Below are 14,651 nucleotides of genomic sequence, written 5' to 3'. Positions count from 1 at the left end.
AAAGGATCTAGGGGGCTTAGTGGACCATATGCTGAACATGAGTCAACAGTGTGATGTGGTGGCTAAAAAGACAAATGCAATTTTGGGCTGTATCAACAGAAGTATAGTGTCCAAATCACGTGAAGTGATGGTATCACTTTACTCTGCTCTCACCAGGAGTACTGTGTTCAGTATTGGACACCATATTTTAAAAAGGATATAGACAAGCTGGAATGGGTCCAGAGGAGGGTGACAAAGATGGTAAGGGGTCTGGAAGCCAAGGCCTATGAAGAAAGGTTGAAGGAGCTGGGCATGTTTAGCCTGGAGAGGAGTCATTTGAGAGGTGATATGATAACCATCTTCAAGTACTTGAAGGGCTATCATATAGAAGATGGTGTGGAATTGTTTTCTGTGGCCTCAGAAGGTAGGACCAGAACCAATGGGTTGAAATTACATCAAAAGAGTTTCCGGCTCAACATTAGGAAGAACTTCCTGACCATCAGAGCGATTCCTCATTGAAACAGACTTCCTCAGGAGGTGGTGGGCTCTCCTTCCTTGGAGGCTGGATGGCCATCTGACAGCAATGAGGATTCTGTGAATTTGGGGGAAGGTATTTGTTAGTTTCCTGCATTGTGCAGGGGGTTGGACTAGATTACCTTGGAGGTCCCTTCCAACTCTATGATTCTATGTCTCTGGTTCAAGTTGGCTCATCTCTAAGAGATGAAGGGGTAACTATTACCATTCTAGAGAGAAATGGATTAGCACTGGCCACTGAGGAGGTGACAAACAATACTGATTGCCTGACAAGGTCTAGAAGCCACAGGAGAAAGGCTGCAGGCCTAACGTGTCTGGGAAATTATAGAAGTTTATATATAAATGCTAAAAGTGATTAAGATAAAATGGTGGAACTGGAATGCTTAGTACCAGAGGAAAACATAGACATTGTGGGCATTTCAGAAACTTGGTGTGATGAGGGTAATAAATGGGATACGGGTGATTCGTGGATATAAATTATATTGGAAGGACAGGGAGGGAAGGGTCAGAGGTGAAGTGACTCTGTATGTCAGAAAGGATATACAGTCCAGTAAAATTGAGAACGTAAGAGAAACAGATTAGTTTACAGAAACACTATGGGTGGAATTAGTGTGCCCAAAATGAAACTTAACTCTGGGAGTTTGCTATTGCCCCCCAGATTAAAGGTTAGAAAACGATTTAAAAACAGTAAAAGAATTTTTAAAAAGCAGCTAGATTAAATAACTGTGTCATAATAGGATGAAGAAGATGATGATATTGGATTTGTATCCCGCCCTTCACTCTGAATCTCAGAGCAGTTCACAATCTCCTTTTAACTATCCACACATTGATTGGATCAATATGTGTTCAATTCAAGAAAAAGAGATCAGACTTCTAGATAATTTCAATGGCTGTGCCATGGAAAAGAAGATCACAGAATCTAGCAGGGGGAGGCGATCTTGAACTTGGTCTTAAGTAATACTGAAGACCTGGTGAGAGATGTAAATATGATAGCACCAGTGGGAACAGTGACCATAACACCGTTAAATTTAGCATTTATGTAACTAGCAAATTGCCCCAAAGGGCCAACACCATCACATTCAACTTTAGAAGGCGTAACCTCTCAAATGAGAGGGTTTGTGAAGAAGAAACTGAAAGGGCAACTCCTTTCAGGAAGCTTGGAGACTGTTTAAAACTACAATCCTGGAAGCTCAGATAAAATGCATACCACGAGTTAGGAAAGGTACACATAGCTATTTTAAAAGGCCTGCATGGTTAAACAAAATAATGGAAGTAATAAAAGGTAAGAAAGATTCCTTTAAGTAGTGGAAGGGTAATCCCAGTGAGGTAAATAAAAGGGAGCACAGGTTTTGGCAAATAAAATGCAAGTTGGTGATCAGACAGGCAAAAAAGGATTATGCGGAACATATTGCAAAAAACATAAAGACCAACAATAAAATTTTCTTCAAATGCATTAGAAGCAGAAAACTAGCCAGGGAGGAAGTGGGGCCACAGGATGACCAAGTGGTAAAATAATTACTAAAGGATGACAGGGAAATGGCAGAGAAGCTGAATGCATTTTTTGCCTCTGTTTTCACTGTGGAAGTTGGAAGGTGTTTGCCCATTCCAGGACCACCAATTTCAGGAGGGGTGTTTAAAGACCTGATTCAGATTGCAGTGATAAGATGTGCCTAATGGACAAATTATGAACCGACAAATCATCGGGTTCAGATAGCATACATCCAAGATTTCTGAAAGTACTCATACATGAACTTGTGAATCTCCTGACAAAAATATGCAATCTTATCACTAAAATCTGCCTCCATACCTGAGGAGTGGAAAGTAGCTAATGTAACCCCCATGTTTTAAAAAGGTTCCAGAGGAGATCTGGGAAATTACAGGCTGGTCAGTCTAACTTCAATACCAGGTAAGTTGGTGGAATCCATTTTAAAGATAGAATTAGCAGGCACATTGAGGAACAAAAGCTCTGGAAGAAGAACCATCATGGATTCTGTAAGAAAAGATGTAGGGGTGTGCATTCAAGCAATGCTGAGTTTTTAAAAATACCTGAAAAATACCTTATACAGTGAACATGGCTGGTGTGTGGGAGTAGGTCAAGTAGGTGGCCATCTAGGGCACCATGTGACCTAGTGGGTAATGCCAGGCACCCCCTCTCCCCATGCGCAGCTTGTGTGCTCCTTGAAGTCTGCGTTTCCCAATGGAAAGCAGGCTTCACGGAGTGCAGATGCTGCCCAGCCAGTTTGGGGAGGAGGCAAGGGCGCCGCTGCTTTTTCAGCGGGTCACTCACCGCTGCTGCACCCAGCGTTGATCCAGAGCACGCCAGAGGGGCAAAGGAGCCCAGCCTTTGGTGCAGATTGCAGCCTAAAAATTCTTTGGCCCATCAATATCCAGCTGGGCTGAAGCATGCTTGTAGAGAATAACAGTATCAAAGTTTGACTCAAAAATGCTGACATACATGCATCAAGTATTCTCTTGCAGAAATACAGCTTCCATATATACATAAGCAGCAGCACAAAACCATTACAACATGTTAGCTTTTGTAGCCATTATTCCTTTTTAACTGCAGAACACTTCTCTTATACAAGTTATTTATATGATGAAACAGAATTGCTACTGATATGACTTTTTATATTCATTTTTGAAACTGCAATAATGATGTCCACTGAAAAAGTATCCTTCCATTATCAGAGAATGGAAGGATTTTGCCAACACCACCACCCAATCAGACCCCCACATTGGCCACCATCCTGTTTGCAAGAATCCCCTAGTCTTCAGAAGTAAAATTTCATGGGGCTCAGTGGCTGAGGGAGGCAGAAATATTAATTTCTGCAAGTTTTGAGCCACACCCTGTTCACTAGAGAGAAGGAACTGTACTAATTGTTTTAAATGTTTATGTTGCCTCTACTTTGGATCCTGGAGAAAACTCACTTACAAATGCTTTAATAACAACCACCATTATTCAAAGCATTAATTAACTAACATCATGACAGCATGGTTACTTCTTTGCACCATCAAAAAGTTGTATTCCAATTCACTTTCCTTTAGTAAATTATCCCCTTCCCATTCTACTAGATACAACTATAGCAAAGATATATGTCTATGAACCAGTAAACCAAATACAGCTAAATGGACATAATAATGGCACCCTATAAGATGTCAAAGGTCAGAACTTGGGACCTGAGCAAAAGAGCCAAATAATTTTATTTCCCTTCGGTACTACAATAACAGCTTGCACTCAAACTTCTGTTCTACAGCACCACCCTCCAATGACCAGCTTGGGTACTGCATTTTGCAGCCAAGTCTGAGAAGATCAATGAAGTACCATCTTGCATGAGCTGTTTCAAACTGCATGGAAGTATTGCATGAGCCTATACACACCACCTCTCCCCATTTCTTCCACACCATAATCTTTTACCTGGGAAACTTAAATAAAGGGGGCAGTGTAGTAGCTAAGAATGTTACTCAGAAAATCTTCAACTCTAGATCAGTAGATAGCTGTAGATAAGATGCCTTACCCCACATCTGCAATATAGGTATAGTAATACCTGACCTACTTCAAAAAGTTTTTGTAAGAATCAATGAGAAAGAGTATTTGGGGCTTTATATAAATATAAATTTCAATGAAATGTATTCCAAGTAAAAACATGAAGGCATCTTTCAGCATTTAAATACAATAACCCTTTATTTTTGCTGCAGAACACTAGCAAGGCTTCTCCTTTAAAATTTATTCTTGGTAAATTGCTTAGGAACACATTCTTTATAATGGCTCTCTTTTGGTTTGTTTTATAACTTAGCACTCCTAATACCATAATAAATGCTATATTAAAAGGAACTGCTAAACTTATACAAACAAATTCCTATGAGCAGACAGAAAACTGTACTCAGGGCGAACTAATCTAATTCCATCCCAACTTTTCTAATGACAATTTCTGGCAGGAATCCGCCCCTTTTATTCTAGTTTCTTTTTATACATCCAGACTCAAATTTCTTTCTGCCAGGTCATATGATGTGCTTAACTGAGCATGGAAGCAGTAGGCCTCTGCCAAAACCCATGCCATGCCATACCAGTTCATGTCACCCTTTATTGTTGTAAATCTTTCATTCTGTGTGCTGGGGTGTGTGTGTGTGTGTGCTTTTCCAGGGCTATACTGAAGACTCTCATTTTCTCAATTATACTTGGGAAGGGCTATTCCTACACCAAATTCAGTCATTTTGCAGTCAAATCTTATATACATCATCTCAGAAGTCTCAGCTAAGCTGACTCTCAAGTGTACCTAGGCCTCCTCAAGACATTATTATTATTATATTTATATTCTGCCCATTCCCCCATGGGGGTTCAGGATGGAGTACATTAATACAGATAATAGTAAAATCGCAATAAATTACAATAAAATCAGTTACAATAGCAAGTTAGTAGTACAGCAGGATGGTCCAACAGAATGATATAATAGGATGGTACAGTAGTGTGGTAGCTACTGTACTACCTGCAGTAGTACTGCAGAGGAGGCCAACTGATCTAACAAGTAGATGCCCGCCGACTCATCCAAAAACCTGGCGGAACAGCTCCATTTTACAGGCCCTATGAAAGGCTAACAAGCCAGGTAGGGCCCAGATCTCCATAGGGAGCTGATTCCACCAGGTTGGGGCCAGGACCAAGAAATTCCTGGCCCTGGTAGAGGCAGGGTGGGCATCTCTTGGGCTGGAGATCTTGGAAGGCCGAACAAAGCGACCTCCAGGGCACATATGGGGAGAGATGGTCCCACAGGTATGCTGGTCCCAGGCTGTGCAAAGCTTTAAAAGTCAAAAAAAACACCTTGAAACAGACCCAGTATTCTATGGGCAGCCAGTGCAGGCTGTGGAGTGCCGGCCATATGCTCACCCATACAGGTGATGCAGTCAGCCTGCGAGCTGCCGCATTCTGCATCCGCTGCAGTTTCCAGATCAGCTTCAAGGGCAAGCCAGCGTAGAGTGAGTTACAGTAGTCCAACCTGGAAGTGACCATTGCATGGATTACTGTAGCCAGGTCTTGGGGGGATAGATATGGCACTAGCTGCCTGATCTGCTGTAGATGGTAGAAGGCAGACCTGGCAGCTGCTGTGACCTGGGCCTCCAACGAGACTACCAAAAATGAGAGAAACACAAAAGGTTTCTTTTACATTCTAAAATATTACAAAATATATTCTGCTTGTCCATGCTTCTGACTAAGGATGGAGACAGGAAGCTGCTGTTAGACATTATGTATTCCATGTCAGCAGCATATATGACTAAATTGTATATAAAAAAGGACAGGTTCCTACTTCTTTCTCATCCTCATACAAATTGGCATCTACATAAGCAATTCTTATCACTCTGCATACCTGATACACTGCAGGGTTTTTAAAAAGCAATATTACTTTTAAAAATCCAGCTTCCTGAAAACTAAGTACTTTACATTCTTTACTCCCTAATCAGCACCTTCAATTTTCACTTTACCTTTTTACCTCTTGCTCATTAAATGCTGATTAACACATCCGTTTTTTCCTTCCCTGCCAGTAAATTCTTTCACCACCTACCCAGATTTCTCTTCAGAAATTAATTTCTGATACTTAAGACTCAAGAGCAGGTCTAATCTAGCTCCTCCCATTTAACTCATGTTCACACAGTAATTTACTCTAGCAGAAGCAGCCAACAATCTCATGCATGCTTACTTGGGAGCAACCCCACTGAAAAAAGTGGACTCTACGTCTGGGTACGTCCATGCTTAGAACTGTATCATAAGACTATCTACTTCACACACCTTTCCCAATCATACGAGAACGCACAGACGGTGTGCCTTCCTTCAACAAAGCAGAGAGCATTCACTCTTTTTGGAAGTATAACTCTCGCCCCAGAATAATTTACGAGCAGCTGTTAAGAAGGGGCGTCGAGTCGATTCTCGCCAAGCCGCTACAGATCTTCGTCACTAAGGTATACGCTTTCTACAGAATAGGTGTACAGAAAAAAGTGAACTACTCGCATGCACCCATTCTTAAACTCCCTCCCCCGCTTTACTAATCCTTCAGGAATCCCCACCCTCCAAAGCTCCTCCCCTCCCCTCTCTCTCTCGGTCTCTTTCAACATCACGCAGCCACCTCCCCCCTCTTCATTCCCAACACCCGAGCCCATTTGCCACACCTCCTCCTCGTCTCTTGCATGTCGAGTATCCCATTACTATGCCTCTTTGGACGCTCCCTTACCGCTAAATATCCATCGTCCCCGCTCTCTCACCGCCCCCCCCCCCCGATCTGCTTCTTCACCCACCTCTTCTTCGCTTTCGTTGCGGAAGCAGAGGCAAGCCGCCCGTTTCTTGTATCCGTCTCCGTCGTAGGTGCGAGTCTGGTTGGACTTGAGCTTCATCATCCTCTGCTGTGAGGAGGCGGGGGGGAGACCCACCCGGGAAGCAGCTGCAGGAAGAGCCCAGCAAACGGTGTCGTCGGCTTTGCGGTCTGGAGGGGAGCAGTCGGGGTCTCCCTCTCCGAAGGGGGTGGGGGACCCGCTATCCCGGGGAGTATCTCTCACGCACCGGGAGGGAGGGGGGACCCCCCTCTCTGCGGTCGCTACTGGCTGCTAATGCTGCCGCCCGCCGCCCACCGCCTCATTCCCCCTCTCAGTTCTTCCCACGTCGCCACTACTGCTGCTACCAGCGCTCCGGCCACCGCCGCCAACGACGACGACCGCGACGCCATCTTGGGGCATGCTACGCCAACGGCGCAAAAGCAGCAGGCGGAGAAAGGCGCGGGCCGGCCTTTCTTCTGCAGCCACCACTGCGCAAACTGCGTATACGAGAACTGGGAATCGTTCGCCCCTTTCCACACCGGACACCCGTTACAGAGCGTCTCCCAGCGCGAGGTTTGCGCCCAGTTACACTCAGTAAAATCGTATCGCAAATAAGGGGGAGGGGCGCCTGACGCGCTCCGCTGCCATCGCACCCTCACGCCACCTCCGTAGGCGAATACCGCTGAGCCAGATATCTGGCGTAGGGTCTGCACATGGCTGCCGGCTTGACAGCGGTTTTGCGTAAAACGCCTACTTCGAGAGAAACAATGCCCACCGTTGCGAGGAGCAGCAGCACGCCAAAAACGTAGCGAAGCAGAAGTCTAAGCTTGAAATTAAGAGGGCGAGGAAAGGATGGTTTTAGATAGGCTGAAGAAAGGGTATGTTTAGCATTATGCAAAATAAAGTGACACCAGTGTAACGCCAAATAATTTACTGTTTCAATCCCCTTAGCGAGGGACTGAAACTAATGGACCTTTCCCATGTCTTTTGTGAGGAAATCGTGGTTGCCTGCCACACGTGGCAACATTTTATCACTAAGAAAATATGGTGTGTTCGCCATGTCTTTCAGCCAGCATCATGTTATGATACCAAATGTTTTGTAGAAGGTGACTGTACAGTTGTCACAGATACAGAACTCCTTGCAGCTGCTCTTTGAAGTTTGGGTTTCAAGTCTGCTATCATCCACATTCACTGCAGATGATGGATACATGCACACTTACTTGGGAATATATCCAGTTGACCTCAGTGGGATTTCTGAGTAACTTCATATCTCAACCTATTGTCCATGTAGCTAATCTGCCAGAGATCAGCTATCCAAGGACTCTGGCTTTTTCATATGGGAGTTCCTTCCACAGAAGACAGCTGTGGCCATCCTCTACCACTGGGTTAGAGCTCCAGAGTTTGATGCTGTTAAGAATCTGGCATCATGAACATGCCTTATATAATAGCAGGTAACTGATCCATCTGATCTTTCTTTTTTAAAGAGGGAGAGGCTGGGGTTTGAAAGTGGCTCCTTCTGCAAGCAAAGTCCAGAGGATTAGTCAGCAAAATAACAGACTTGCAGCACCTTACAGATTAATTTATTATGCCATAATCTTTCTGACTAAGCAGGCTCTGCCTTATAAAAGATTGTGACACACAAGTTTGTCCATCTTTTAAAGTGCTGCAAAACCTTCATGGGATGAGATTAATTCTGCATAAAAGTAAAATCTAAATGTCTACTGCATATTCTATAAAAGTCAAAGTATATAAAGACCAAAAATAAAAATTTCTTCAGATATATTAGATATATTAGAAGCAGGAAACCAGCCAGGGAGGCAGTGGGGCCGTTGGATGACCAAGGGGTAAAAGGATTACTGAACGAGGATAGGGAAATAGCTGAAAAGCTGAATGCATTTTTTGCCTCTGTCTTCACTGTGGAAGATGAGACGTGTTTGCCTGCTCCAGAACCTCTTATTTTGGAAGGGATGTTGAAAGACCTGAGTCAGATTGAGGTGACAAGAGAGGAGGTTCTACAACTGATTGACGAATTAAAAACTAATAAGTCACCAGGTCCAGATGGCATACATCTGGACAAGTTCATACAAGTTGAACTTGTGGATCTTCTGACAAAAATATGTAATCTTTCATTGAAATCTGCCTCCGTTCCTAAGGACTGGAAGGTAGCAAATGTCACCCCATCTTTAAAAAGGGAAACTACACGCTAGTCAGTCTGACTTCAATACCAGGAAAGTTGCTAGAAAACATTATCAAGGACAGAATGAGTAGGCACATTGATGAACACGAGTTATTGAGGAAGACTCAGCATGGGTTCTGTAAGGGAAAATCTTGCCTCACTAACTTGTTACATTTCTTTGAGGGGGTGAACAAATGTGTGGACAAAGGAGACCCAATAGATATTGTTTACCTTGACTTCCAGAAAGCTTTTGATAAAGTTCCTCATCAAAGGCTCCTTAGTAAGCTTGAGAGACATGGAGTAAAAGGACAGGTCCTCTTGTGGATCAAAAACTGGCTAATTAATAGGAAGCAGAGAGTGGGTATAAATGGGCAGTCTTCGCAGTGGAGGACGGTAAGCAGGACTCAGTACTGGGTCCCATGCTCTTTAACTTGTTCATAAATGATTTGGAGTTGGGAGTAAGCAGTGAAGTGGCCAAGTTTGCAGATGACACTAAATTGTTCAGGGTGGTGAGAACCAGAGAGGATTGTGAGGAACTCCAAAGGGATCTATTGAGGCTGGGTGAGTGGGCATCAATGTGGCAGATGAGGTTCAATGTGGCCAAGTGCAAAGTAATGCACATTGGGGCCAAGAATCCCAGCTACAAATACAAGTTGATGGGTTGTGAACTGGCAGAGACTGACCAAGAGAGAGATCTTGGGGTCGTGGTAGATAACTCACTGAAAATGTCAGGACAGTGTGCGATTACAATAAAAAAGGCCAACACCATGCTGGGAATTATTAGGAAGGGAATTGAAAACAAATCAGCCAGTATCATAATGCCCCTGTATAAATCGATGGTGTGGTCTCATTTGGAATACTGTGTGCAATTCTGGTCACCACACCTCAAAAAGGATATTATAGCATTTGAAAAAGTGCAGAAAAGGGCAACTAGAATGATTAAAGGTTTGGAACACTTTTCCTATGAAGAAAAGTTAAAACACTTGGGGCTCTTTAGTTTGGAGAAACGTCGACTGTGGGGTGACATGACAGAGGTTTACAGGATTATGCATGGGATGGAGAAGGCAGAGAAAGAAGTACTTTTCTCCCTTTCTCACAATACAAGAACTCGTGGGCATTCAATGAAATTGCTGAGCAGTTGGGTTAGAACGGATAAAAGGAGGTACTTCTTCACCCAAAGGGTGATTAACATGTGGAATTCACTGCCACAGGAGGTGGTAGCAGCTATAAGCATAGCCAGCTTCAAGAGGAGGTTAGATAAAAATATGGAGCAGAGGTCCATCAGTGGCTATTAGCCACAGTATGTGTGTGTGTATATACACACACACACACATATATTCAAATAAATAAATTTTTTGGCCACTGAGTGACACAGAGTGTTGGATTGGATGGGCCATTGGCCTGATCCAACATGGCTTCTCTTATGTTCTTATATTGCTATAACTGAACTACCATTTCATTTGCAGCCTGCCTTTCTCATTAAGACTCAAGGTGGCCCAGCCCTTAATAGCCCAGGCAAGCCCAATGTCATCAGATCTTGTAAACCAAGCAGGACTGACCCTGGCAAGTACTGGGATGGGAGACCTCCAAAGAATACCAGGGCTGAGATGCGGAGACAGGCAATAATAAGCTCTCTCTCTAAATGTCCTTGCTTCCCAGCCCCATTAGGGGTTGCCAGAAGTCAGCCATGACTTCCAGGCATGCACACACAAAATACTCAGACACACACATACAGAGATTCAAGGTGGATTATAAAACCTAATTGGAAACAATATGATTAGAGTATTGGACTAGGATCTGAGAGACCCAGATTGAAATCCCCACTCTGCCATGAAAAGTCACTGGATAACCTTAGTCTAGTCACATATTTTCATCTAATCTATTTTGCAGGGTTGTTGTGAGAATAAAACAGATAAGAGGAGACCAGTGTAAACGCTTTGGGTCCCCCATTAGATAGAAAAGTAGGGTATAAGTGAAGTAAATAAATTTATATATATATATATATTAAGAAGCATACAACATACAATAAACAACACAATAGGAATAGGATTACAGAATTAGAAAACAATGCAAGCAACAAACTGTCTAACGCAGGGGTGGCAAAACTTGCTTAACGTAAGAGCCACATAAAGATCAGATTTAATCAGATAATCAAATACCAGATAAATATCAGAGCTGAAAGACATGAATGTCAGATGTTTGAGAGCCACAAAGAAGAAAGGAAGGCAAATAGAGGGGAGGGAGGGATAGGTGGAAATAAAACAACTTTAACATTAAATGCATTATCCAAGCCATTGGCTGACTTGGGTTGAAGAAGTGATTTAAGGAGAGAAAGGCCTTCTCCAAGCTGGTTGATGGGGGCTTCAACAGCCACACAATATGTGTGAAAGAGTCACAGTTTGGCCACCCCTAGTCAAACGCATGTCAATACCAGAATTCAGAAAGTAGATTACAAATGCAGAAGACAATAAGCAAGGTATTACATCCAATAAGCACTACAATAGGCTACAATCCTGTTCCCTTATGAAAGCATCCTCCTGAGCTTTTCCATTTTACTACACATCCAATTGCCTTCCTGAACATTTCTGCAAAATGACAGAAAACAGAGAATGCACATGTACAGGCTGTTGCAGATCTTACCCATTTACAGGGTGGCGGCCTCAGAAGATTTTGCTCCGATAAGTAAGGCTGTCATTGCAGAGCATAGTAAGAGAAACAGTATACAGATATGCAGGTCAAAGGCCAGTAAGGGCTTTGTCAATGTTACCCAGTACCTTGAACTGAACCAGTGGAGGAATGCAAAATAGGTATGATTCATATGCCCTGCCTAGCCCTATTTTCTTCCCACCCCAGCGGGCAAGCATGTCACAGACACTAGCTCTAAGCTAACACTACCTTAACACTTACCAATACATTAATGATTTCTTGTAATTATCAAAATCAAATTTTCAGCGAACCCAAATTAAATGAGGCCCAAATTCTATTTAAGTGAGAAAGAACCAGGGCTTTAAGCTCATTTAGTTTCTGAAATAACTTTAGGAACATATGAGAACATCTCCAAATAAATGAACAGAATGGTTTTCCCTAACACGGATAACTGTGGCCCTTCCATGCATTTGGAACTGGAAGTTCAAGTCTTTTATAGGGCTGTGTTTCTGCAGATGGGCTATACCTTGTTTTGAATGATGTGAATACTATAAAGATAGCTTTTTAAAAAATAGCAGCCCTGCACAGCATATCAAATTGACCTCCCTATTTGGCAGCCCTCAGGATAACAGGCAAACAGCATTGCATAAACATTAATAGAAAACCTATATGACCCTTGAGAAGCCTAGATAGAAGTACAATTCACTTCTCTATTCCAGCGCTGAGCCATAAGATTTTAATATGAAAGTTGCTGACTGCACAGCCGTTTTGCACTGCCTAATGAGACACTCTATAGCCAGAAAATCCCTAATACAGGGTATTCAATTAAAAATAGTATTTCTCCCTTAAGATATATGAAAAAAAACGACCACAGGAGTACTTACATATGACAGCAAGACCATCTCTTAGTTTATATTAAGACCTTAATAATAACAATGATTGTTATGTGTAAGAGAACTTTAGATCAAAATCCCTTTAAATTATGGAAACATGCATTAATGCATTGACTACATTACAGAATTACAGAATCTACAAGGGAACTAATTATGAAATTATTACTGATCTTATAGTGACTGTATAAGAATGATGTTTAGAAGTTTTAGCAAACACAAAGATATGACTTGGTCAAGGGGGAAGCTGAACAGAAATATGCATGCTAGGGTGGAGACTTTGGTATACTTTAAGGAATTATCCACATAGTAAACCAGTGGGTGTCAAATGTCTGACCCGTGGGCCAGAACTGGCCTGCCCAGGGCTTTATTGAGGCCCACGGGACTGTTTTCTCCCCCCCCCCCCATCTTCACCCTTTGAAGCTCTGAGGCTGCTGAAGTTCCCTGCTTTTTCTGCCTTGTCTTTGCTGGCTGCAGCAGGAAGCAAAACTGCGAGGAAAATGTGGAATGGATTTTCCATTAATAGAAAATCTATTCCATGTTTTCCTTGCAACTTTTTCTGTGCTGCAGTGTGTGTCAATGATCAGTTTAATTTTCAGCATTCCTATATAAACAGCTCATGCTTCCTGGAGTTGTGTCCTTGCAAATAAAGGGTTGATGCTTTGAGCCAGCTTCTCCCTGCTGAATGGACCTGACTTAGTGAGTACTCTAACCTAGGAAACTCCAGCTAAAGGGGGATATTACACTGGAGAGCCATTGCCAATCTGAGTAGACCCTGGGTGGGGGGGAGAAGCTTGCAATGCCATTTCATTGTTTTCCAAGGCTCAGAGCATTTTATATTTTTAGTTTCTGCTGTGATCCTTGTGCTTTTTCTTGATGTTTTATTTTAAAAATTGCATTGCCAAATTCCACTATTCCTCCACCTTTCAATTTTAAAGAAAATATTGCAAGAGTTTTAGGCATGTCTGTATTTTAAGTTAAATAATATCTTCAATTGTGTTTGTCTGTGTCCTTTATAAAGTTTATATCTCTGCTACCTAACAATACATTTTATGGCACACATGGTCAGTGTTCCCCCTAAACTGAGTTAGTGTGCGCTACCTCACAGTTTTTTAGCCTCTGGCTCACTCATTTTTGTCTTAGCTCAGGAAAAATGGCCCCAGAGCAAACTAATTTATGCAGTAGCTCACAGCTTTAATGCCAATAACTCACAAAGTAGAATTTGTGTTCACAAGACTCCACAGCTTAGAGGGAGCATAGCACATGGCCCAGCCCCAAAAAGTCCCATTTGTGTCAGATCTCGCTCTCCTAGCAAACAAGTTCAACATCACATAGACAATGCACTCCATCAACACAATGAATGCACTTCCAGGTAATCAAGGGCATTTTATAATGTTTTCTCCCATTTGATACTGCTCTTCACTCTTTTATCCTTCACTTGATCAGAGATCACTGCTCACTTTCACTGTGTAAACAGCACAACTTTACAGAGTATACTAAAATTATTCCATTCTAGCTGCCACCCTTGTTCTGTAATGTGGTCTACTGTTCCAAGTCTGTTGCTTTGCAATAGCTAAGAGACTCCTCTATACACCCTCCCCTTGACCTACTTGGACTGCCCACTGCCTATTTAAATCAAGGCACAAAGTTCCCACTTCCTCCTTTTTTTGTATTGCTTTTGTGCAGTTGCACCAATGCACCAGTTGAGTGGCTCACTAAAATATTGATGCCTCTACCTATTTAAACAGAGTACATACTTTACTCCTCTTTTTCTAACTATTACTCTAGTGCACTTACATGAATATAAAACTTTATAAACCCAGTGATAGATTAATACTTCATTAGGTACCGTGACAGTAATCGCACAAGTTTAGATTTATAAACACATAGGAACGCAGTTCTGACTGGCTTGGTGTCAGGGGGTGTGGCCTAATATGCAAATAAATTCCTGCTGGGCTTTTTTCACACACAAAAAAGTCCTGACAATAAGGATATACAAAGATGGAGAAATCAGTATGGAGGAGACTGCATGCAATAGCCACTTTTTTTTTAAAACAGATGAAGCAGTCATACTAAACTCTGTGGCATGACAAACATGCTGTTTCAGTTTAATGCTAATGATTGTTGCTCTT

The 14,651-nt window shown here is 42.5% G+C and overlaps 1 protein-coding gene across 1 annotated transcript in view; it reads right to left on the bottom strand.

The window, feature by feature from the left end:
- NUDT3 (nudix hydrolase 3) overlaps positions 1-7,251 on the bottom strand; it is a 74,687-nt gene extending 67,436 nt beyond the window's left edge. The window contains exon 1 of the mRNA XM_060231480.1: positions 6,793-7,251. Within this exon, the coding sequence (XP_060087463.1) occupies positions 6,793-6,891 (99 nt within the window). The 5' untranslated portion in view covers positions 6,892-7,251. The remainder of the gene's footprint in view (positions 1-6,792) is intronic.
- Positions 7,252-14,651: the final 7,400 nt, after the last annotated feature.

Source organism: Heteronotia binoei, chromosome 2, assembly GCF_032191835.1.
Source record: "Heteronotia binoei isolate CCM8104 ecotype False Entrance Well chromosome 2, APGP_CSIRO_Hbin_v1, whole genome shotgun sequence".
Classification (NCBI taxonomy): Eukaryota; Metazoa; Chordata; class Lepidosauria; order Squamata; family Gekkonidae; genus Heteronotia; species Heteronotia binoei.
This window is presented reverse-complemented; position numbering and strand designations above follow the sequence as displayed.